This window comes from Odontesthes bonariensis, chromosome 10, assembly GCF_027942865.1.
Source record: "Odontesthes bonariensis isolate fOdoBon6 chromosome 10, fOdoBon6.hap1, whole genome shotgun sequence".
Taxonomy (NCBI): Eukaryota; Metazoa; Chordata; class Actinopteri; order Atheriniformes; family Atherinopsidae; genus Odontesthes; species Odontesthes bonariensis.
The window spans coordinates 3,804,064-3,828,987 of NC_134515.1; the positions used below are offsets into that span (position 1 = coordinate 3,804,064).

The 24,924-nt window shown below is 43.0% G+C and overlaps 2 protein-coding genes across 2 annotated transcripts; one reads left to right on the top strand and one right to left on the bottom strand.

The window, feature by feature from the left end:
* The first annotated feature begins 4,330 nt into the window (after positions 1 to 4,330).
* Positions 4,331 to 8,645, top strand: LOC142390089 (lactose-binding lectin l-2-like). The gene is made up of 6 exons (XM_075475458.1): positions 4,331 to 4,359; positions 4,491 to 4,556; positions 5,189 to 5,219; positions 5,374 to 5,474; positions 6,248 to 6,382; positions 8,538 to 8,645. Exons 2-6 carry the CDS (start codon positions 4,491 to 4,493, stop codon positions 8,643 to 8,645), a joined length of 441 nt encoding a protein of 146 aa, XP_075331573.1. The 5' UTR covers positions 4,331 to 4,359.
* Positions 8,646 to 9,261: 616 nt separating this feature from the next.
* LOC142390165 (galactose-specific lectin nattectin-like) lies at positions 9,262 to 13,400 on the bottom strand. Its single transcript, XM_075475538.1, has 7 exons — positions 13,342 to 13,400; positions 13,145 to 13,210; positions 12,480 to 12,510; positions 12,225 to 12,325; positions 11,191 to 11,325; positions 10,850 to 10,961; positions 9,262 to 9,527 (listed from the first exon to the last, which is right to left on the bottom strand). The coding sequence occupies exons 2-7, from the start codon at positions 13,208 to 13,210 to the stop codon at positions 9,463 to 9,465; spliced, it is 510 nt and encodes a 169-aa protein (XP_075331653.1). The 5' UTR covers positions 13,342 to 13,400; the 3' UTR covers positions 9,262 to 9,462.
* Between the last annotated feature and the right edge of the window lie 11,524 nt (positions 13,401 to 24,924).

A 24,924-nucleotide genomic window follows, 5' to 3' on the forward strand; every position in this document is an offset into this window, starting at 1 on the left:
ATTCGACTGTAGACTTTATCTGCACGTTCAATAAAAATCCTCCAAATGCTGTTCTGAATCACTCTGTTCTGTGGTTTCTTGTGTCCTTTCTATGGTTTTATGTTTTTGGTGCAGCTGGCTGAAGGCTTCTGTGTGAAGATGTAACACTTCATGATACTTCAGAGAATTGAATCATAGTTTGTCCAACCATATATACAGTAGATGTGGTAGACCCCAGCCTCTACTGTTCTTGAGCTGCCATGATTAGTGCCTCTGTACTGTCTGTAAGAACAGTCTTTTTAGCCACTGAGAGGACCACTTCTTCAATCTGCCGTTAGTATAAACTGTGCAGAGGCTTATCCTTCCTTCCATGATGGTTCCTCCACTTCCTCCTTGCCTCCCCAGGGTTTCAGCTGCCTGAGACATTCACTCAGCAGCTCATCACTGGGGGCCATCTTCCCGACGTATTCCTGGATATTTGTTGTTTTATCCTGGATAGTAGCTCTAACGCTCACTAGTCCCTGGCCTCCCTCATTCCTCTAAAATCTCACGGTGCTGCACTTGAGGTGAAACCCTCTGTGAATTGTAAGAGCTCTTGTCTTGATATCAGTGGCTTCTTTCTCCTTTGGTCAGGTTATCATACCAGTGAGGTATCTGATAACTGGCAGGACGTAGGTGTTGATGGCTCAGAATTTGTTCTTCCCATTCAGCTGACTCTTCGGGACCTGCCTTAGTCAGAGAACCTGGTTTCTTATTTACTTTCTCACTTACTGAGCTGATAACCACTGTTTTAGCATCACTAAGTGAGATCTCCAAGTCAGATAACCCAACAATACCCTGGTTATGTTGAGTGCTTCATTACCATTTAAGATAAAAATGTCATATTTTTGACAATGAGAATGTGTTGAGTTGTAAATACATTTTATGTTAGTTATCCCATATATACTCTGTTTTTGTATTGATTAAGAGTTGAGCAAAGTTGTGCTTTGCTCATTTGTGTGAAGGTCGTAAACTCCACTGTTAGGAATGTGGTCTGGTCCGGCCTGAAACTGGATCCCCCTTCCCTTCATTTGTTTGCTTTTTGTATACACCCATTTTCTGAATAAAGTGGAGGAGACATGATGGAGAAGCTTCAGAGCGGGTTTGGAGATTGTAAGAAGCTGTCTCCTCATCGCTCTCCTCATGAGTAAAAATCCTAAACGTCTCTCTCTCTCTTCTTTATGAATTCGTAGGTATTTGAACCTGACATTTAATTGGTCCTTCGGCCGGATTCCAATAGATCTGAGGATTCCAGCGGGCGAGGTGGAAGCTTCATGAGGAGAGCGATGAGGAGAAAGACCGTGCACGGCTAAAAAATTCTAGTGAGTTTTTTAAATCCTTTTCCAGGACTGGAGATCAGCCCGCCAGCTGGAATCTGAGGATTGACGGAACTCTGTGAAAGGGGAGAGACAGCGTTTTTTGCTGAGTGTGTTTACACTTAAAAAAAAGAAGCGTGAACGAGGGTTCAGCGCGTAAAGAAACCCTGTAATCCTAGGCACTGGCAGGTTATTAATTGATAAAGGTACCTCCTGTCGAGGGAAACGGAGCCCGGCAAATACCCGTGAGGACGGCGGAGTCCTGCGTAAACAGGCACTTAAATTCCGTAGCAAAAACGGTGTGAATGTGAATGCGTGTAAGGAGAGCGAAAATATCATTTAGATATTTTCCTCTCATATAAAACAGCAGGACTGTAAGTAGAGAGCCTCTTGTGGATGCAATATGCAAGAATCTTCCACTCGAAAGAGTCGAAGTGAAGGTTACCACAACAGGAGATTTTTTCTCTGCCCTGCTGAATAAAACAACCAGTTATTAGAACACCCTAGGTGTTGAAAAGCTGGACTAAATTCTCAAAATGGGAAACGGGGGAAGTAAACAGTCGAAAAGAAAGTGTCTATAAAGAAGATAAAGAAGTAAAGAAGATAAATTGTGCAGAGAACAGCTATCATGCAAAGATTGAAAATTCATAGAAAAGCAGGATCCTGATAAAATTAAATTCCTTCCAAAATGAGTAAAAAATACGGATTTAATGGAAGCTTAAATATTAAAAAAATTAGTTGCGCTGCAGGATGAAATTATAACAAAGACAAAAGGTTGCCCAAATGTAAAGCAAAAAACTGGCAAGTCACAGTTGCTCCAAAGTGAAAACACACACTGAGCTAACACACGACCTGGGCTGACTGAAAAAAACTTGGGTCATGCAGACTTCTCCCACAGATTAACAGGCAAATTAGCCACTCTTTGCTGAAACTACTTTCAATGGGGGCCGTTATCACACAGTGAAACTAAACCAGCAGCAAGCCTACTTAGCAGTCAAAATATAACAAAAAAGCAGCCTGGTACACAAGAAACATTTACTTACTTATTCTGGATGAATCAAGGAGTTCACAGTGCCTCCAAAAGTGAAAACACACACTGAGCTAACACACTACCTGGGCTGACTAAAAAGAACTTGGGTCATGCAGACTCCTCCAACAGATTAACAGGCAAATTGGCCACTCTTGGCTGAAACGAGTTTCAATGGGGGCTGTTATCACACAGTGAAACTAAAGCCTGGTTTATAGTCGGTAACGCAAGACGCAACGCAAGCCCTTGCGCGGTTGCAAGCCCCCCCTTGCGTGCTTGCGTGTGTCACCTCAATTTTCTAAACTTCACGCAAAACGCAAGCGCAAGCCACTGGCTGTGGTCGAAACCGCCTACTACTTGATCGATCTGACAGTATGCAGAGCGTTTACACACAGTGCACTTCGCTCCTGCCTGAGCCGAAATCAGCCGGCCTGAAGCTGATTTCCCTTAAGCTATAAACTCTGTAAATATATAACTTTAGCAACATTTGAAACATTTTCAGGCGAGATAGTAGTCGTTTAGACCCCCAAAGTGTTGAAAATCTGACAAAATACCGGCTATTTACAAGAAGAAGAAGCATGAATCCACTCGAAGAGGTCCTGGCGGTGAATTTCCTTTCATCATAGTAGGCTTGTCATTGAAAAAACCCGCTACTCCACCTACTGTCCTGGCGGTGAATCGCCACGCAGCACACGCAACCGCCGACAAAGCAAAATGAAGTATAAACGTCTCGAGCCATTAACATACGCGCAAGACGCAAGCGCAAGGGCAGTTAAAAGAAGTATAACTCAGCCTTAAACCAGCAGCAACCATACTTAGCAGTCAAAATATAGCAAAAAAGCAGCCTGGTACACAAGATCAGGTGCAGCAGAATGAAGGAGAGGGGAAGGGACTGGGTCAAGGGAACATGGCCAGATGTTACAAGGTGAAGGACCTCATTTGCAGAGAGGGGAGAGAAGTGGGACAGAGAGGGAGGTGGAGAGGGAGAAGGTGGTAGAGAGGGAGAAGTGGGAGAGCGAGAGGTGTGGGTGGTGTGGACAGCTGGGGGGTGAGGGAAGGAAGATCGGATATTGTTAACCTTCTTGTCAAAGAAGTCGGCGAAATCGTCAGGGAGGAGGGAGGAGGGAGTGGGGGTTGGAGGAGGGACGAGAAGGTTTGAAAGAGTTCTGTCATCATCCTGTCTGACTGCTCATTTGCTTCTGTCCTTTGGACTGGGAAGTTTTCCAAAATGCTGCTGATAACATCAGGGACGACATACCCGAATACATTCACAAATGCATAAAGAATGTCATATTCAGTAGCACTCACACTGCCCTCTTCCACCTGGAGCAGAAGAACACATATGTATGGATGCTGTTTATGGACTACAGCTCTGCTTTCAGCACCACAGTTCCACCCAGGCTTGTCACGAAGCTCCAGGATCTCTACATCATTATGCAACTGGATGCTGGACTGGTGGAGAGAGTCTGCTGCTTGAGATTCTCGGGGCTCAACATCAGTGAGGATCTGAGCTGGTCACATCATGAAAGGAGTGAGGAAACAACTCCTTTCTGCAGCAGCTCAGGAGGTTCGGCATGGACTCCAGAATACTCCCCAAGTTCTACCTATGCACCGTGAGATTATTCTGTCTGACTGGTACCACTGTCATAATTCTCTGGACCACATAGAATGAATGAATGTAAAGTGAGTGAGAATGAGAGGGGTGTGAAACACACAGCCAGAAATGTCATCTGGCCACCTGACGTTACACAACACACAAGTGGAAGATTACTGTAACAGCCAGGAGCTCATTTCTGTCTGTGTGCTATATAAAACAGAAACTTGTTTGATTAGTTTGAGTTGGAATTCATTCTTTTGAAAAACAGAAAAGTTCATCAACACAAGACATTTGCTTCCTCGTTTCATTCAACATTCCAGAATCACCTCAGAAGGTATAAAAGAGCCGTTCAGCTCCTGTTTGTGTTCAGCATCTCTGAGTCAGCATCCACTGCAGCAAAGGTAACACAGGCATTATTCTCAATGATCAAACAGACATTTAATGTTAGACAAATGATAGAGTTAATCTGTCTGCACACAGTTGTTGATGTTCTGAACGTGACTGCATTGATATCTTTAATGTCTCTCCTCAGATGGCATCAGGTTTTCACTTGGTTTTCTTCTTCTGTTCCATCAGTGGCCTCCTGATTGTTGAAAGTGTAAGTAAAACTAACTCACTTTCATGGTCATGCCTGTTTATCTGCAGACAAACAACTCAGGACAGGTGAGGACAAAGGTGGTGAACGTGCAGCTGTCTGCACCAAGGACAAAACAAAAGGTCAACTAACATTTCAGGTGCTCTCCTCTGACTTTTAACTGAGCAAAGTCTTCTACTACATCCCTCAGACTCAGCTGGCAGGCTCCACTCTTTTTCACTCCTTCACTGCATCTGTCTTGTCTGCTGTGAGAATAATGTTGTGCATTTCTACACATCTATAACATGTCTGTAATTGTGCTAATGCAGTTGCATCATTTTATGCCTGATACTGGTGCAGAAATCATTGCAGTTCTGTGGTATCACCCACCATCACCAGAGTACATGCATGCAGAATTCCTCAAAATATTGTTCAGTAAGAGCTCACTTCATGCTCATCAGTTAAAAACATCCTCATTCAGGTATAATTCATGGAAAACATGAAAACCACTCATGACTTCACGTTAACACATTCAAGCACAACACAGGACTACAGTTGATGGCAGCTTCATAACTACCATCTTTTTAAAAGATAGGAACATGTTAGAGTTGAAAAGTAAAAACTCTTCATTGGTTTCCGTGTGTTTGTCTTCACAGAGGTCTGTGCAGGGTGCAGGTGAAGTGCCAGGTAAGTAGTTCTAATTCTATTTGCTGTTGAACTTCAAGAAGCAGATTCTCTGCTTCAGATTTACAGAAAAATAAAAGGTTTTTATGACAGTTATGAATACAAATTCCTGTATTTTGCACTTATTATCTTCTGTCTAATACAACAACTGTGGCAGTTCCTCCTGGCTGTTCCCCTGGCTGTCCTCCTGGTTGGACGCAGTTCGGCTCTCGCTGTTTCATTTTCTACCACACAGCAAAGAATTGGATTGATGCAGAGGTATGTAACAGAGCGATATCTTATTTCCTTCAAAATAAAGCATAGAATTGCCAATTTCTGCAAATTGTAAGAATTTCTCAAATGTTTTTAGAGAAAGTTTAACCTTTAAAAAGGGACGTCTGTAGCTCTTTTTCTTAAAACCATTTTAAACCTCTTTATGACTTTTTTCTCTTTGAGCTATTGAAAAAGATATCAATCATTTTCTTGGTATCACTCTTGTCAGTGACGATGAGAGATTCTTTAAACAGTCTGAGATAAATAATTTTGTTTTCACTGTTAGAAATTGTTCAAAAACACTAAAGAATAAGTGCTGGAGTATTAAGGCCTCTTGATGAACTATAAGTTATGGCTCACTGTAATGGCTGAACTGATCATGAACAACAACATGTGGGCTATGAGCAAACACCTGGGAATGCTGGTGGATCAGTTTGTGGTTTGGTTCACTGCCATAAACTACGAGCAAAAGCTTTGATTCTGACCCAGGAAGACAAAAACATGACAGAGGATGCAGTGATCAGCAACTCTGATCTGATGAAAGAAAAAGGAAATTCCAACTTTAAACATTGCTGTATATTACACAGACTGGATTTTACACTTTGCACATTTACAATGAAATTAGGAAGAAACCTTTAACATAACAAGGTTTTTCTCATCATGATAACAAAGTGCTGCCTAAATTAGATTAACTAGCAAGTTATGTCCATGATATTCCTCTAACTTGAAGGCACTTCTCCCTAAAATCTCTTTTTCCCCCACTCTGTTTTGATTGTTAGCATTTTTGCATGTCTATTGGTGGGAATCTGGCTTCAGTCCACTCTGCTGATGAGAGCCTCTTCCTCAGTGAACTGGTTAAGAGAGTGACCGGCGTTCATCACCACACCTGGGTTGGAGGTTTTGACGCGGTCGCAGTAAGTTACACGGTGCAATTTACCAAATCAGGTTTCTACTTAATGTGTGATATAAGCATGTCATCAGTTAAAAAGAAGAGAAGGCGTTGTCTCCAGGATTGTTACTAATTTAGAGTGGCAAGGTGTGGAGTTGGTGTTCCCGTAAAAGAACACGGATGCAGATGTTCTGTTTTTGGTTTGTTTATCTGGCTGTGGTCTGCAATAGCAATACAAAGAAACCATAAGTTTAGCAAACACAATAAATGATACACAAACACAATAATATAACCAAGGTCACAAAGGACTCCTGTCATCTACAGAAATATTCAGATGACTCTGCAGTTGTCGGGTGTATCAGAGATGGACAAGAAGCTGAGTACAGAGAGCTGGTGGACCGCTTTGTGGCATGGTGTGGGAACAATCATCTCATATTGAATGTTAACAAAACAAAGGAGATGATTGTAGATTTCAGGAGAAATAGGGTCAGATCAAACCCTGTTTCCATCATGGGAGAAGAAGTGGAGGTGGTTGAGGAATATAAATACCTTGGTGTTCATGTGGACAACAGACTGGACTGGAGACACAACAGTGAAGCCATCTACAAGAAAGGACAGAGCAGACTGTACTTCTTGAGGAAGCTAAGGTCCTTCAAGGTTTGCAACAAGATGTTGCAGATCTTCTACAAGTCTGTTGTTGAGAGCGTCATTTCCTCTAGCGTCATCTGTTGGGGCAGCAGCATCAGAACCAGGGACCTAAAAAGACTCAACAACCTGATAAGGAAGGCTGGTTCTGTTCTGGGGACGACTGTGGAACCTCTGGAGACAATAATGCAAAGAAGGATTTTGCATAAAATCAAGAGAATTATGGACAACCCTGAACATCCTCTCCATGAGACTGTTATCGGAAAACAGAGTCTCTTCAGTCAAAGGCTTCTTCAGTTTGGATGCAAAACGGACCGCTAAAGGAAATCTTTCCTGCCCACAGCCATCAGCATCTATAATAACTCCTTGATTTAATTGAGCTACATCAACATTTAATTTCCCTCTGGGATAAATAAAGTATTTTTGAATTTGAATTTGAATTGAATTTGAAATCAAAGGAAATTACAGACGCCGCTGATTCAGGAGGAAAAACTTACATCCACAGCACCGCGTTAAAGACACAGGTGGGGTGCATTAATTTACGGTGGCCGACACGTGCAAATGCGCTGCAAACGCCAAAACAAATCCAACAGTAAAATGCTGCAAGACAAAAATGCGGCAATCACAAAAACGACCGGAGCACACGCGCTGCAAAGCCCAAAACACATGCAAGAGAGAAACGCTGCAAACCCCAAAACACATGCAAAAGAGAAACGCTGCAAACTTCAAAACACATGCAAGAAAAAAACGCACTGCAAAGATCAAAACACATACAAGAGAGAAATGCTGAAAACTTCAAAACACAACGGAAGTTCGCCAGGCCACTAGGAGGTCTCGACCTGTGGGATAGGGGATCGACTATGGGAGATCTACCATATTAATGAAAGAGAAGAAAGTCAAAAGGTACGTTGTCATTTATGTCTTTTTTAAACACTTGGCCGTAATCTTTTACCTTATTATTATATTCCACTGCTCTTCTATAGCAGTCATTCTCATTGTCAAAAATATGACATTTTTAACTTAAATGGTCATGAAGCACTCAACATAACCAGGGTATTATTGGGTTATCTGACTTGGAGATCTCACTAAGTGATGCTAAAACAGTGGCTCAGTAAGTGAGAAAGTAAATAAGAAACCAGGTTCTCTGACTCTGGATATGTTACATGTTCATGTAAAACAGGAGGAGCTGCCATTCAGTGACCAATTACAATTTTATATTTCTAGCAGGCTGAAAGCAATGAGCTGCTCCAGGCAAAGCAGGAAGGAAAAAAAAGGACAAAATAATGCACAACTTTTTCATACAGTTGGCCACTAATGATATGAGTGTGTACATTTATTTGTTAATATCGCTGCCATGTCATTAAAGCTTGAGTAGACCAATCTATTTGCAATTGTGTATCTTATTAAAAGAATGTGCTGCAGATGTATTTTTGAGTTGTTCTGTCAGATCCAAAAGTTGTTTGTTTTGTTATATACACTATTTGGAGTAAATAAAGAACAAACATAAACGCTACGAATACCTTGGGATCACGCAGGAAAATGGCAGCCATGAGGAAGCCACAAGGACGGTGGTCACAACCAAGTGGCTACAAAGACTAAGGCAGGTCCCGAAGAGTCAGCTGAATGGGAAGAACAAATTCTGAGCCATCAACACCTACGTCCTGCCAGTTATCAGATACCTCACTGGTATGATAACCTGACCAAAGGAGAAAGAAGCCACTGATATCAAGACAAGAGCTCTTACAATTCACAGAGGGTTTCACCTCAAGTGCAGCACCGTGAGATTTTAGAGGAATGAGGGAGGCCAGGGACTAGTGAGCGTTAGAGCTACTATCCAGGATAAAACAACAAATATCCAGGAATACGTCGGGAAGATGGCCCCCAGTGATGAGCTGCTGAGTGAATGTCTCAGGCAGCTGAAACCCTGGGGAGGCAAGGAGGAAGTGGAGGAACCATCATGGAAGGAAGGATAAGCCTCTGCACAGTTTATACTAACGGCAGATTGAAGAAGTGGTCCTCTCAGTGGCTAAAAAAGACTGTTCTTACAGACAGTAGAGGCACTAATCATGGCAGCTCAAGAACAGTAGAGGCTGGGGTCTACCACATCTACTGTATATATGGTTGGACAAACTATGATTCATTTCTCTCAAGTATCCTGAAGTGTTACATCTTCACACAGAAGCCTTCAGTCAGCTGCACCAAAAACATAAAACCATAGAAAGGACACAAGAAACCACAGAACACAGAGTGAGTCAGAACAACATTTGGAGGATTTTTATTGAACTTGCAGATAAAGTCTACAGTCGAATTAATAAATGCAGAGTTAATATATGATGAAAAAAATCAGAAATCATAATCATAAGAGCTCTGTTGCTCTGTGTTAATCTGGAAGTGTTTGATTAGAACAGAAAAGAGTGATGAGGCCTGAGATTATCCTTGTTGCTGACATGGCCGGATGCATCACAGCTTCTTGCCACAAATGAAAGGAAATCCAGTTGTACATGGTCTGTCGTTCCAGTACGTTCCTGTTTGGAGATTTTTTGGAAAAAACAAACATGGAGAAACATGCATTAATTTAGGTTTTTACACAAGCTTGTTCCTGTTCCAGTGCATAAGAGTGTGTTGAATATCTCTGTCTGTGAACATTTTCAAATGCTTCTTAAACACGACACTGTGACCCTACAGCACAAAGCGGGCTGGGATGTCTCCAAATATCTCAATAAAAGTCAAACATCTTAAAACAAATACTTATATTTGTGCCAAGTGTCTTGTTAGGCAAATATTTTCTATCATTGAAAAAAAACGGGAAAGATGTCTGTCATTTTAACAGATTTAAACATGAGAACAAGCACCAGAATCTTAAAGGAGAACTGCGGTATTTTCAACATTAAGCCTCTTTTCTGAGTCGTCTGCAATGTTTTAGAACCCCCCTCACCGCTTTTTTGATGTTTACTGCTGTCTCCGGTATTTTCCTAATTTTGATTCTTCTCAACCTGCTTCAGAATGGCAAGTACGGTGCATGTCCAGAAAGGTCCGTAAAAGCACCATAAACGTCCGTTTTCAAAATCATCAACTCACCGGAGTGGTTACTGGTGTGCACTGGTAATCCATATCAAATTTCGTTGCGAAAAGTTTCTTCTGTCGTGTTTTATTTGACATTTTGTACTGAATGTTCGTTGATATTACTCCGCCACCGCTAAGAAAATAGTGCGAGCATGAACGAGCTGCCAAATAAAATGGCCACGGAGTGGATGTGTTTCAACTAGAGATAACATATCGTCAAATAAGGAGATACGGGGAAAAATACATTCCAAAGTTATGTAGTACATGTACATTGTCTCTTGGCTGGATGCCTGGAGAAGACCCTGAGATTCTCCCATAAAAATAGGATTCCCCCCCTGAAAAGGCAGAGAGGCTTCCATTCGCCAATTGAGACTCTCTCCAGATTTGATGCATCTTTTCTGTAAATTCGTGACGGACCTGATGACAGCAATAAAGGTTTCTATGTTCGACTAAGTCCGTGTCAGCAGACTTCTTCATCACTCATCTCCACATCGGCTCGGCGACCATTCCTCATATTTACTACACTATGCTCAAGCCAGCACCCATTTTAAGTCCAGGCCAACCATGATGGTGCTCTGGGTTCATCGAAGCCTACAGCAGGTTGAATGAGTTAGTTTCATGTTATTTCCTGTAAATAGTTTGTTCACATATCAGTGAGAATGAAGTGTTGATGTTTAAGCATTCTGCTGTCACTGCGACTTCATGTGATGTTGAAATAAAAAGTGAGAACACTGTCAGTGTCCATATGCTGTCCATAAAAGTGTAGTGGAACCTCTGTTTGTACCTGCTAAATTGATCTCAAGACAGTGCTCATTTCCTCCATAGTTGTCAGGCTGCCCACTATACCAGTAGCTGTAGTCAAAATCTGATCCATCAGTCCACTGCCACCTTCCCTCCTGAAATAGGAAATACAATGTGTAGTATGGAGAAATACACAGCAGTATAATAAATCAGATCTACCAAAGCTGCAACCTGCTGCCTCATAAAAGACCATTTACTAAGTGTTTGTATGATGAGTTATGTGTCAACAAAACATTAGAAATGAATAATTGTATTTTATTCATGTAAAATAGTCTCACACATTCAGTAAAAACTTAATTTGATAAATTGAACCGTCTAACTTACCGCGACTGCATCAAAACCTCCAACCCAGGTAACGTGATGATGGCCGGTCACTCTCTTAACCAGTTCACTGAGGAAGAGGCTCTCATCAGCAGAGTGGACTGAAGCCAGATTCCCACCAATAGATATGCAAAAATGCTAACAATCAAAACAGAGAGGGGGAAAAAGAGATTTTAGGGAGAAGTGCCTTCAAGTTTGAGGAACATCATGGACATAACTTGCTAGTTAATCTAATTTAGGCAGCACTTTGTTATCATGATGAGAAAAACCTTGTTATGTTAAAGGTTTCTTCCTAATTTCATTGTAAATGTGCAAAGTGTAAAATCCAGTCTGTGTAATATACAGCGATGTTTAAAGTTGGAATTTCCTTTTTCTTTCATCAGGTCAGAGTTGCTGATCACTGCATCCTCTGTCATGTTTTTGTCTTCCTGGGTCAGAATCAAAGCTTTTGCTCGTAGTTTATGGCAGTGAACCAAACCACAAACTGATCCACCAGCATTCCCAGCTGTTTGCTCATAGCCCACATGTTGTTGTTCATGATCAGTCAACTGGGTGCTAAAGCATATTTTGATTTTTTTTTTTTATCATTTTAATTTTGTTACTGATCTGATGGTGAAATACCTTGATGATTGTACTGCAGAACACAATTCAGCCATTACAGTGAGCCATAACTTACAGTTCATCAAGAGGCCTTAATACTCCATCACTCATTCTTTAGTGTAATTTAGTTTAATTCGTTAGTGTTTTTTAACAATCTCTAACAGTGAAAACAAGATTATTTATCTCAGACTGTTTAAAGAATCTGTCATCGTCACTGACAAGAGTGATACCAAGAAAATGATTGATATCTTTTTCAATATCTCAAAGGGAAAAAAGTCATTAAGATGTTTAAAATGTTTTTAAGAAAAAGAGCTACAGACGTCCCTTTTTAAAGGTTAAACTTTCTCTAAAAACATTTGAGAAATTCTTACAATTTGCAGAAATTGGCAATTCTATGCTTTATTTCAAAGGAAATAAGATTTCGCTCGGTGACATACCTCTGCATCAATCCAAGTCTTTGCTGCGTTGTAGAAAATGAAACAGCGAGAGCCGAACTGCGTCCAACCAGGAGGACAGCCAGGGGAACAGCCAGGAGGAACTGCCACAGTTGTTGTATTAGACAGAAGATAATAAGTGCAAAATACAGGAATTTGTATTCATAACTGTCATAAAAACTTTTTATTTTTCTGTAAATCTAAAGCAGAGAATCTGCTTGTTGAAGTTCAACAGCAAATAGAATTAGAACTACTTACCTGGCACTTCACCTGCACCCTGCACAGACCTCTGTGAACACAAACACACATGGAAACCAATGAAGAGTTTTTACTTTTCAGCTCTAACATGTTCCTATCTTTTAAAAAGATGGTAGTTATGAAGCTGCCATCAACTGTAGTCCTGTGTTGTGCTTGAATGTGTTAACGTGAAGTCACGAGTGGTTTTCATGTTTTCCATGAATTATACCTGAATGAGGATGTTTTTAACTGATGAGCATGAAGTGAGCTCTTACTGAACAATATTTTGAGGAATTCTGCATGCATGTACTCTGGTGATGGTGGGTGACACCACAGAACTGCAGTGATTTCTGCACCAGTATCAGGCATAAAATGATGCAACTGCATTAGCACAATTACAGACATGTTATAGATGTGTAGAAATGCACAACATTATTCTCACAGCAGACAAGACAGATGCAGTGAAGGAGTGAAAAAGAGTGGAGCCTGCCAGCTGAGTCTGAGGGATGTAGTAGAAGACTTTGCTCAGTTAAAAGTCAGAGGAGAGCGCCTGAAATGTTAGTTGAACTTTTGTTTTGTCCTTGGTGCAGACAGCTGCACGTTCACCACCTTTGTCCTCACCTGTCCTGAGTTGTTTGTCTCAAGATAAACAGGCATGACCATGAAAGTGAGTTAGTTTTACTTACACTTTCAACAATCAGTAGGCCACTGATGGAACAGAAGAAGAAAACCAAGTGAAAACCTGATGCCATCTGAGGAGAGACATTAAAGATATCAATGCAGTCACGTTCAGAACATCAACAACTGTGTGCAGACAGATTAACTCTATCATTTGTCTAACAGTAAATGTCTGTTTGATCATTGAGAATAATGCCTGTGTTACCTTTGCTGCAGTGGATCCCGACTCAGAGATGCTGAACACAAACAGGAGCTGAACGGCTCTTTTATACCTTGTGAGGTGATTCTGGAATGTTGAATGAAATGAGGAAGCAAATGTCTTGTGTGGATGAACTTGTCTGTCTTTCAAAACAATGAATTCCAACTCAAACTAATCAAACAAGTTTATGTTTTATATAGCACACAGACAGAAATGAGCTCCTGGCTGTTACAGTAATCTTCCACTTGTGTGTTGTGTAACGCGTCAGATGGCCAGATGACATTTCTGGCTGTGTGTTTCACACCCCTCTCATTCTCATTGTGAGAATGCATTAAGCATTCTCACTATTAAGTTCCTGTTTCCCTTTATTGTGAGAATGCATGAAGCATTCTCACTATTAAGTTCCTGTTTCCCTTTATTATTATTATTCCGTATTATTATTATTCCGCCGTTTTTCGGCATTCAACTACTTCAGCATACTTTGAGCTATTTCAACAAATTTGGTATCAAAATGTTCAGCTCTTTCAGCTCTTTCCTGCAATTATTTTTTGGTGTTTCTAACTTTTCAACTTTTTAAGATATTAAGCTTTTTGTTCAACTTTTTTCCCCATTAAAAGTAATGGTAAATCTTCAAATCCTTTCAAATCCTTTCAAATCCTTCAAATCTTAACTAGTTCAGCATACTTTCAGCTAGAGACACCATTCAAATTTTAAAATGTTCATAAGACATTCAGCTATTACAAATTGTTTCATCTTTTAAAAATATTCAGCCAATTTAGAAATATGACAGTTTCAAAAATATGAAAATTAAGTTCTTCAAATCCTTATCTTCAAATCCTTTCAAATCCTTCAAATCCTTCAAATCCTTCAAATCCTTCAAATCCTTTCAAATCGTAACTAGTTCAGCATACTTTCAGCTAGAGACACCATTCAAATTTTAAAATGTTCATAAGACATTCAGCTATTACAAATTGTTTAATCTTTTAAAAATATTCGGCCAATTTTGAAATATGACAGTTTAAAAAACATGAAGATTAGGTTCCTTCTTGGATTTTAGAGTGAGACATTCAGCAGTGCTGATAAGTTTCAACTTTTCAAACAAATTACTATAACTTTCATACAGTTTAACTGAGAGAAACAAATTATACCTTAAAATGTAGGAAAACTTGTCTTCTTTCCCCCAATGTAACTCCTAAAAAGCTCACATGGACAGATTTTGAACTATGAGCCTTTAAGCTTGAACAACTGCTCAAATTCTGACGAAATCTGCCATTTTTGAATCAGCTTCAAGTGTTTCAAACTGCTTGGATTTAAATATAGTTGACTCCACAGATGTAAAACTACTTTGCTAAGTTCCTCTAAGCCTTCTGCTTCTAACGGTGTTAAAATTATTTTTCTAGCTGGTCAACTTTTGTCACAGGACGTGTTAGAAGACAGTCTGCACCTCAGATTTGTCCCGCGGCTGCCGCGGTTTCGCTCTGTGTCTGTCAGTGTAGTCTTTAAATAGGTTACATGCACTTCAATTTTACAGAACAAAATGGCCTAATGGTAACACTAACAGCCCTTTCGTGCGGGCTGCCCGGGCTCGATGCCCAACATGTCAGGTCAATTTTTAAAAAAAATTTTTTTAAAAACTATTTAAGCATACTTTTAGCCATTTCAACTGTTTATAGCTTGAAATCATTACACTTTCGTCTTTTAAATGTCATTTCAACTTCAAACTCCTGTTTTTCCTCAGCCTTTTTTAGCTGCTTATGCTAACTTTTAACTCTAACTCTTTAGCTCCTTCAGCTGTTAGCTTCTTCAGCTCCTTTAGCTTTAGCTTCTTCAGCTGTTAGCTTCTTCAGCTGTTTTAGCTTTAGCTCCTTCAGCTGTTAGCTTCTTCAGCTGTTTTAGCTTATTTTAGCTTCTTTAGCTTCTTCAGCTGTTTTAGCTTATTTTAGCTTCTTTAGCTCCTTTAGCTTTTAGCTTCTTCAGCTCCTTTAGCTTTAGCTTCTTCAGCTGTTTTAGCTTTTTTTAGCTTCTTAAGATTTTTTAGCATGCTAATTCAGCTCTTGCATTCTCACAGCTGTTTCGCAGGAACAGCTCTTTCTAGTTCACTTTCCATTCATTCATTCTATGTGGTCCAGAGAATTATTACTGTGGTACCAGCCAGACAGAATAATCTCACGGTGCATAGGTAGAACTTGGGGAGTATTCTGGAGTCCATGCCGAACCTCCTCAGCTGCTGCAGAAAGGAGTTGTTTCCTCACTCCTTTCATGATGTGACCAGCTCAGATCCTCACTGATGTTGAGCCCCGAGAATCTCAAGCAGCAGACTCTCTCCACCAGTCCAGCATCCAGTTGCATAATGATGTAGAGATCCTGGAGCTTCGTGACAAGCCTGGGTGGAACTGTGGTGCTGAAAGCAGAGCTGTAGTCCATAAACAGCATCAATACATATGTGTTCTTCTGCTCCAGGTGGAAGAGGGCAGTGTGAGTGCTGCTGAATGTGACATTCTTAATGCATTTTTGAATGTATTCGGGTATGTCGTCCCTGATGTTATCAGCAGCATTTTGGAAAACTTCCCAGTCCAAAGGACAGAAGCAAATGAGCAGTCAGACAGGATGATGACAGAACTCCTTCATTCTGCTGCACCTGATCTTCTTCCTTACCTGACCCACCTCATTAACACGTCTTTGACATCAGGCTCTTTTCCTTCTGCTTTCAGGACTGCCAGAGTCACTCCTCTTCTAAAGAAACCAGCTCTTGACCCTTCAGAGATCAAGAACTATAGACCGGTATCCCTTCTACCCTTCCTGTCCAAAACTCTTCAACGCGCTGTCTTTAAACAACTGTCCTCTTACCTCCACCAGAACAACCTCTTGGACCCCCACCAGTCCGGGTTCAAGGCGGGCCACTCAACTGAGACGGCCCTCCTAGCAGTAACTAGCAAACTGCTCGAGCTAACTCTTTCTCCTCTGTCCTGATTCTCCTGGACATTTCTGCAGCATTTGACACAGTGAACCACCACATCCTCCTCTCTACCCTGGAGGGAATGGGTGTCTCTGGCTCTGCACTCTCCGTGTTCTCATCCTACCTGACAGATCGCTCCTACCGGGTAACACTGAGAGGGTCTGTGTTGAAGCCACGGAGGCTCACCACTGGGATTCCGCAAGGTTCGGTCTTGGGTCCTCTTCTTTTCTCCCTCTACACATCATCCCTTGGTTCTATCATCCACTCCCATAACTTTTCCTACCACTGCTATGCAGACGACACCCAGCTGATTCTGTCTTTTCCCCCTTCTGACACCCAAGTGGAAGCACGCATTGCTGCGTGCCTGGCAGACATCTCGGGGTGGATGTCGATGCACCACCTTAAGCTCAACCTGGACCAGACTGAGCCGGTGTTTCTCCCGGGGAAGGGCTGCCCGTTTGAGATCTGGCCATCACCATGGATGACTCCGTGGTGACGTCGGACCGTGAGGAATCTGGGTGTGACCCTGGATGACCAACTGTCGTTCTCGCCAAACATCGCATCAGTGACCCGTTCCTGCCGATTCCTCCTCTACAACATCCGGAGGATTCACCCCTTCCTCACCGACAGGGCAGCACAGGTGCTCATCCAGGCTCTGGTCATCTCCCGCCTGGACTACTGCAACTCGCTCCTTGCTGGCGCCCCGGCTTCTGCCATCAAACCTCTGGAGCTTGTTCAGAAAGCTGCTGCTCGTCTGGTCTTCAACCTCCCCGAGTTCTCCCACACCACTCCCCTTCTCCGCTCTCTACACTGGCTCCCTGTAGCTGCAGCATCCAGTTTCAGACTCTGGTGCTGGCCTACAGGGCAGTGGAAGGATCAGCTCCTTCATACCTCCAGGCTGTGGTCCAGCCCTACACCCCCGCCCGACCGCTTCGCTCTGCGGCCTCCAGGCGGCCGGCTGCTCCGTCACTCAGCGGTCCCTGCGCACCATCCACACGGTCACGGCTTTTCTCTGTTCTGGCGCCCCGATGGTGGAACGATCTCCCGACTGATGTCAGGACAGCTGAGTCGCTGCCCATCTTTGGCCGCAGGCTGAAAACCCATCTCTTCAGGAAACACTACCCTGATCCGCCCTCTTAGGACATCACCTGCTTCGTCCCAGCTCCTTACGCACTTAATTGTTTTCTAAATTCTCTTTGTTTTCTAAATTGTCTTCCCATTTGTCTCGGTACCTAACTTACTAGCACTAGTTATGCTATTAGCTGTTTGGTTTTGGAAGGAACTTATGATTTCCTGTGACCTGAAGTTCTTTTGCCTACCGATGTGTAATACACTTATTGTAAGTCGCTTTGGATAAAAGCGTCTGCAAAATGTAATGTCTTATTGGCTGGTCCAGCACTGGACCGAGTGCTTCATTGGCTACTTGTCAATGGATGCCTTAGCTCGTCAGGCTCTTGGAAGAGAGCGTGTGTTCCGAGAAAGTGTAGATATCCTTGTGGAGACAGACAAATTGCTGACATCGTGATTTAGATTGCCAAGGACTGTGCTGCTGCAAATTATGCAGCTTGCTAGAGCCACAACTCCAGAGAGAAACACACCAATCAAACCCAATTCCACCACACGTCCAGGTCCTCACCACCCTTGGATTTTTGGCCACTGGAACCTTTCAGAGGGAGATTGGAGACAGATCGGGGGTGTCCCAGTCCTCTGTGAGTCGTGCGCTCCCCTTGGTCATCAAAGCTCTCATCAGTTTATCACCCATGGTACATCACATTCAAATATGCAGCTTGCTGGAGCCAGTCGTGCGCTCCCCTTGGTCATCAAAACCCCTCATCAGTTTATCACCCATGGTTCATCAGATTCCTATACAGCGCTGTCCAACAAGTACAAATTAAGAGGGACTTTCATGCCTTGGCTGGACTGCCAAACATAATCAGAGCAATGGACTGGACACATATACGCATCAAAGCACCCGTGCTGTTGTGGAGCGCACTGAAGGCCAGGTGGGTGCGTCTCGATACAGCGGGGGGCAAACTGCTCTATAGCCCAGAGAAGGCATGCCAGATTTGCACAATACTGCCATGAACGAGGGTCTCCTACTACCTGAACCAGCCCAGTCAGACCAGAAGGTGTGGTGCCAGAAGACCCCCCTCATGGACCGCCCCATCAAAGAGCCATCATGATGAGGCAACAACTGATTGCACGGCTTCAGTTGCAGTCATCGAGCTTTTTTAAGCCATTTTCATATCAAACCATTTCTTCTTTATTTTGGTGACATTACGAACTGCAGAGTTAACAGCACTCGTAATTGCTTCCCATTTCTTCTCTTTAGCAGGTCCCGTAATTCCACTGCTGACACTGCTAAAAAGAACATATATTCCTTTTTGGATCTCTAAAAGCAGAACTTCAATCTCAGATTCCCTAAAGTTGTTATTTTTGCGCCTTGATGCCATTCTCATGACTGAACACTCAACACTTCCTGGCACAGGAGAGAGGAAGCACAGCCTTATATGGTATCATTTTGGGCATGGAGTATGCAAATTTACTATCCTCGTGCACGTGCACTTAAATACGCACGGGTGGCGAACCTTGTTCATCTCCAGTGGGTTTCGTCTGCCTCCAGTGCCTTTTTGACTTTGATGCTTTTTGATTTAACTTCCCAGATATCCAATGGACTCCAGACCTGATCCGTTCCGGATTTATGGTAGGCTCAGGAACGGATCCGCAAAACGGACCCAGATCGGAGTCCACTTGCACACCGGAACGGATCCGGAACAGATCCAGATCACGGATCTGGGTTGGATCCGCCCCGGACCCTATCCGGATCAACACATTAAGTGCCACATCCGGCCCGGAGCCGTTTCGGATCCGTTCATAGAACACATCATCCGGCCCGGATCCGTTTTGGATCCGTTCATAGAATTCATCATGCGGCCCGGATCCATTTTGGATCCGTTCATAGAACTCATCATGCGGCCCGGAGCCGTTTTGGATCCGTTCATAGAACACATCATCCGGCCTGGATCCATTTTGGATCCGTTCATAGAACACATTATGCGGCCCGGATCCATTTTGGATCCGTTCATAGAACTCATCATGCGGCCCGGAGCCGTTTTGGATCCGTTCATCGAACACATCATCCGGCCCGGATCCGTTTCGGATCCGTTCATAGAACACATCATCCGGCCCGGATCCGTTTCGGATCCGTGTATGATACTTATAATGGAGGTGGACTCATTTGGTCCAGAACCTTTATTATGAATTTATTAACAAAAGTAGATACAGATAAAAACTTGCTTACCAACTAGAAATGACTCCATAAAAACCCCACCAGTTTAGCATTATACACCTGAAAATGATTCATTGTGAAGCTGCAAAAGACCTAAAATTGGGTTATTATTACGAGTAAATTTACAGTTTTGAGGCTGCACAGTGGTGCAGTTGGTAGCACTGTTGCAGGTGTTAGTATCCAGCCAGGGATCTTTCTGTATGTGGTTTGCATGTTCTCCCTGTACATGCATGGGTTCTCTCTGGGTACTTCATCTCCTCTGCTATCCGTTGTGCTGTACTGCTCTCCCTGCCTCCCTCATCCTCCATGCCAGGACAGTAACCTCCACCAACCTCCCTGGAGATATATGGGACATAGTATGATCCTTGTGATCATATGATTGGTTGGATACAACCAATTAAGTGGAATTGAGTTCACTTAAAAGAGCTCGCACAAACACCAGATTGGCCAACACATCACTACAAGTGGCTAATAAAGATAATGGACACAAAAAACATGAAAAAATGTGATGGAAATTCTTAGATGTATTTATTAATACTCACAGACTCATTTAAATGAACAATAAAAAAAATAAACAAGATCTGGCCTAACATGTGATGTGCTGTGCTTAGACATCATCAGCAGGATGAACTCGTGTGTACTGCGTCTCCTTGAGGTTCCCCTATCTGCTGCCAAGTTGAACCATCGGATGGCATGCTTGAAGACATCATGTTCAGTGGAAGCACGAGCGACAGGATTTTTTCTGACAGAATCTGTAATCACAAAAGGAGATTTTCAATTAAGTTATCATCATCCGCCATCATAATCACAATTTGTAATGTGACAGGATACAAATAGTGATGCACTCCAAAATAGACAATCTGTCACATATTAAATTTCTAAATATAAAAATAAATATATGTAGTTTAAGAGTAACAAAAATAACCTGTGTATAGTCAACTTAGATGAATGAGTGATGAGTGAATGATATAGTGACCAAAACTACCAGGGTTAACTCAAATCTACATTACCTACCGGCAATATGCTATGTGAGCTAGCTAACCACGCTCGCTATGCTATATGCTATATGCTATATATGCTATATCGCTATTGTATGCTATATCGCTATGCTATATATGCTATATCGCTATTGTATGCTATATCGCTATGCTATATATGCTATATCGCTATTGTATGCTATATCGCTATGCTATATTACAAACTTAAAAGTTAAATCATAGAGACAGATTCACCCGCTTTCCATCTGCATAAACAAGCACACATTAACAGTTTTAACAGTTTACTTACAGTGTACGATCTGCCGAAGGAGACGTTTCGCTGTTGCTTTCCAACTTCCAACTTCGAATGACGCTGTAACAAAGAATGGTACAGATCCGCCTCGAGTGTGCAGCGCTTCCGGTGTTTTATAGTACATTGTTTGGGGGCGGGGCGTGTCACTGGCCAACTCCGAATGCAGCTGAAGCCCAGTTTTGAAAAGAGCGCGTACAATGTGCGAATCCGCCTAGAGTCCGCAACGGGTCCGCTGATGAGATATAACACTGTGGGGAGGCAGGGTGAGCGGTTGATCAGGATGGTGGACCTGCCCGGCTTGAGGGCACTCAAGCACTCCACTGCTATCTGGGTGTGAAGAAGTTTTGAGAGGCTAAGTCCTGAGTCAAACTCTGGCCCAGACTGGGACATTGTTTTCCTGACACTGGTTGGGGGCAGGCTTTGTAGGAACGTGCACGTAGGACGGGCTTCTTGCCAGTCGATAATCTCATACAGTTCATCCAGCACCCGTGAGAGTGGTCTTTTGGGGTCTTTTTTTTTATCACTTTGCTTCTTTTTCTTTATTGTATTCATGTTGTGTGTCACCATAGTTTATAACAGATCTCCCTGAGTTTCTCTTAAACACTTTGGTCCCATCTCTTTAAGACTGGTGACGGGGTTGTGATGAGGACCAAGAAGGGGAACCATCAGAAGTGGTCAGAACCTTTCCGAGTGCTGCTCACCACCCAGGCTGCAGGGAAGGTTGCTGTGATAACCACCTGGTGCCGTGCCAGCGTTTGCAGGAAGGTCCTGAGTTAACAGACGACTCCTCCCCTGCGGTGCACCTGAAGAGGAATTTTTGGAATGAGCCTCACAGATTAAAGTTTTCTTCCTGATGAGGCTTTGATGCTGTTTACGTCCTTGAGTACAGATCGTCTTACTGGAAAACAAGTGGCTGTGTTCACGTCCACTCAATGTTTTAAATACTTCCTGGAGCACATATCCAGATAAAAACATGGGTTAGGTTCAACAGAAATAATTAATAATTAGTTTTACATGCGCTCATTACTCAGATATTCATCAATATCACAAAAACACAACAGGTTTAAAAATAAAAGAGAATTTTTTTAGATGGATCATTACTCATCTGACTGTGTTTAAGCTCTGTTTTTAAGTTAAATACTCAGATCTGAACACTGAGGTCATTCAGAAACTACAGTAACTTTCTGGTTGTTAGTTTTCATATTTTTTTTACTCTTAATTCTAAAACAGAGCAGAACTTACATGAGGCCTTTTGTTTGTTCATGTCAGGGTAACCCAGGTCAAACAGATACGATCATAACGTGACAGGCAGGAAGAAACTGGTTAAATGTTATCTAACTTCTAAAGGAAGTTAGAAAGCATTCAACCAGTTTCTTCCTGCCTGTCAAGTTCCAGCTGTCAATCTTCCCAGGAGTGGACGTCCCAGCAAGGTCACCCCAAGGTCAGAAACCCAAAGAGCTGCATCTCAGACTCTTCAGGCCTCAGTTAGCATGTTAAAGGTTAAAGGTCACCCCAAGGTCAGAAACCCAAGAGCTGCATCTCAGACTCTGCAGGCCTCAGTCAGCATGTTAAAGGTTAAAGGTCACCCCAAGGTCAGAAACCCAAGAGCTGCATCTCAGACTCTGCAGGCCCACAGCCCCTTTACAGACAGCCGTTCCACTTCCTATTCGCCCCATTATAAAAAATTTGGCTGCAGTTCAGTTGATTTTCTCTGGGGGCGCTGGCGAGCGAGTGCAGAATGACCATTTTCCATAGGGCTGGCGCTAATAACTCAAAAAATGTCCCCGCTAGCGGCTGAAACCTGAAAATAATACTGTGATTTCTGACAGAGGGATGTGGATTTATATCGAAAGTACAATAACCTGGGAGTAATAGCTTTCTGTTTTCTTACAGGTCTGGCATTTGCGAGTCAGTATCTGCTAGCATCTAGCTAACGGAATCTGAAGAACGCACGGCTGATTACGACCGGCTGCTTTACGGCACTCGTCCACTGTGCCAGAGTGCTAACCTGGTGCCGCTAACAACAACCAAAGCTAAACCAGAGGCTAGTCAGAGAGTATGTAAAAGGGCTGTGCTGAAATCTGTAACTATTTGAGCTAACACCTCTCTGCTAGCTCAGCGCTAGGACTGACCATGCCGTAAAGTGATGCCACATGCGTGACGTCACTCTGGATTTGATGCTGACAATAAATGTGTATTTTAAACAAATCTAGTGAGTCTAAAAAATCAAACCAAGTGCCGTTTGAAAGGATAATTTATCCTGCCTTTGGGAAAATTAAAATGAAAAAATATAAAAAATTATATCCAAAGCAATGGCTGGATCTAAGGTGGATTTCATAGGACCACCATAGAGTTCGGCGTGCTCTGCACTGCTTCGTTGGCGCCCCTAGAGTGCAGTACCACCCGGAAATAGCCGCCAGTTTTCCCTCTCCTCATAATAGAGACTCTCTGGCAGGCCTCAGTTAGCATGTTAAAGGTTAAAGGTCACCCCAAGGTCAGAAACCCAAAGAGCTGCATCTCAGACTCTGCAGGCCTCAGTCAGCATGTTAAAGGTTAAAGGTCATGACAGCACAGTTAGAAACAGACTGAACAGGTATGGCTTGTGTGGAAGGGCTGCAGGAGAAAGCCTCTTCTCTCTAAAAAGAACATGGCAGCACAGCTTAGGTTTGCAAAGCTGCATCTGAACAAAACACAACACTTCTGGAACAATGTCCTTTGGACAGAGCAGACCAAAGTGGAGATGTTTGCTGATAATGCACAGCAGCACGTTTGGAGGAAACCAAACACAGCACATCAGCACAAACACCTCACACCAGCTGTCAAGCACGGTGGTGGAGGGCTGATGATCTGGGCTTGTTCTGCAGCCACAGGACCTGGGCACCTACATGATTTGTTTCAGTCATTTTTACTTCAGTGGTGGTTGTTCTGCAGCCCCAAAGCAACATCAGGCCTCTATGTGGAGGTTAAATGCTCAAAGATGATGCAGAACGCAGCAGGTACAGCTGATGGATGAATTCAGCTTGTTTTTCATGTTTAAAGCCTGCGTGCTGTTCAACTCCTGAACGGCTGCACGTCTTTTATTCTGTGTGATATATCTGGGTTGACATATGCTATTCTGGGAGTGGCCTGCCGGCTCCACCAGTCTTTGACCAGACGATAGAGATGACCTGTCTGATAAGACGCCACCTGAGGGATGCGACAACACCACCAACGTGTGGCAGAACCAGACTCAGGATCTACATTACCTACCGGCAATATGCTATGTGAGCTAGCTAACCACGCTCGCTATGCTATATGCTATATATGCTATATCGCTATTGTATGCTATATCGCTATGCTATATTACAAACTTAAAAGTTAAATCATAGAGACAGATTCACCCGCTTTCCATCTGCATAAACAAGCACACATTAACAGTTTTAACAGTTTACTTACAGTGTACGATCTGCCGAAGGAGACGTTTCGCTGTTGCTTTCCAACTTCCAACTTCGAATGACGCTGTAACAAAGAATGGTACGGATCCGCCTCGAGTATGCAGCGCTTCCGGTGTTTTATAGTACATTGTTTGGGGGCGGGCCGTGTCGCTGGCCAACTCCGAATGCAGCTGAAGCCCAGTTTTGAAAAGAGCGCGTACAATGTGCGGATCCGCCTAGAGTCCGCAACGGGTCCGCTGAACACTGTGTGGAGGCGGGGCGAGCGATTGATCAGGACGGCGTATCCGCCCCGGAGTCCACTGCTATCTGGGGAGCGCGTACAATGTGCGAATCCGCCTAGAGTCCGCAACGGGTCCGCTGATGAGATATAACACTGTGGGGAGGCAGGGTGAGCGGTTGATCAGGATGGTGGACCTGCCCGGCTTGAGGGCACTCAAGCACTCCACTGCTATCTGGGTGTGAAGAAGTTTTGAGAGGCTAAGTCCTGAGTCAAACTCTGGCCCAGACTGGGACATTGTTTTCCTGACACTGGTTGGGGGCAGGCTTTGTAGGAACGTGCACGTAGGACGGGCTTCTTGCCAGTCGATAATCTCATACAGTTCATCCAGCACCCGTGAGAG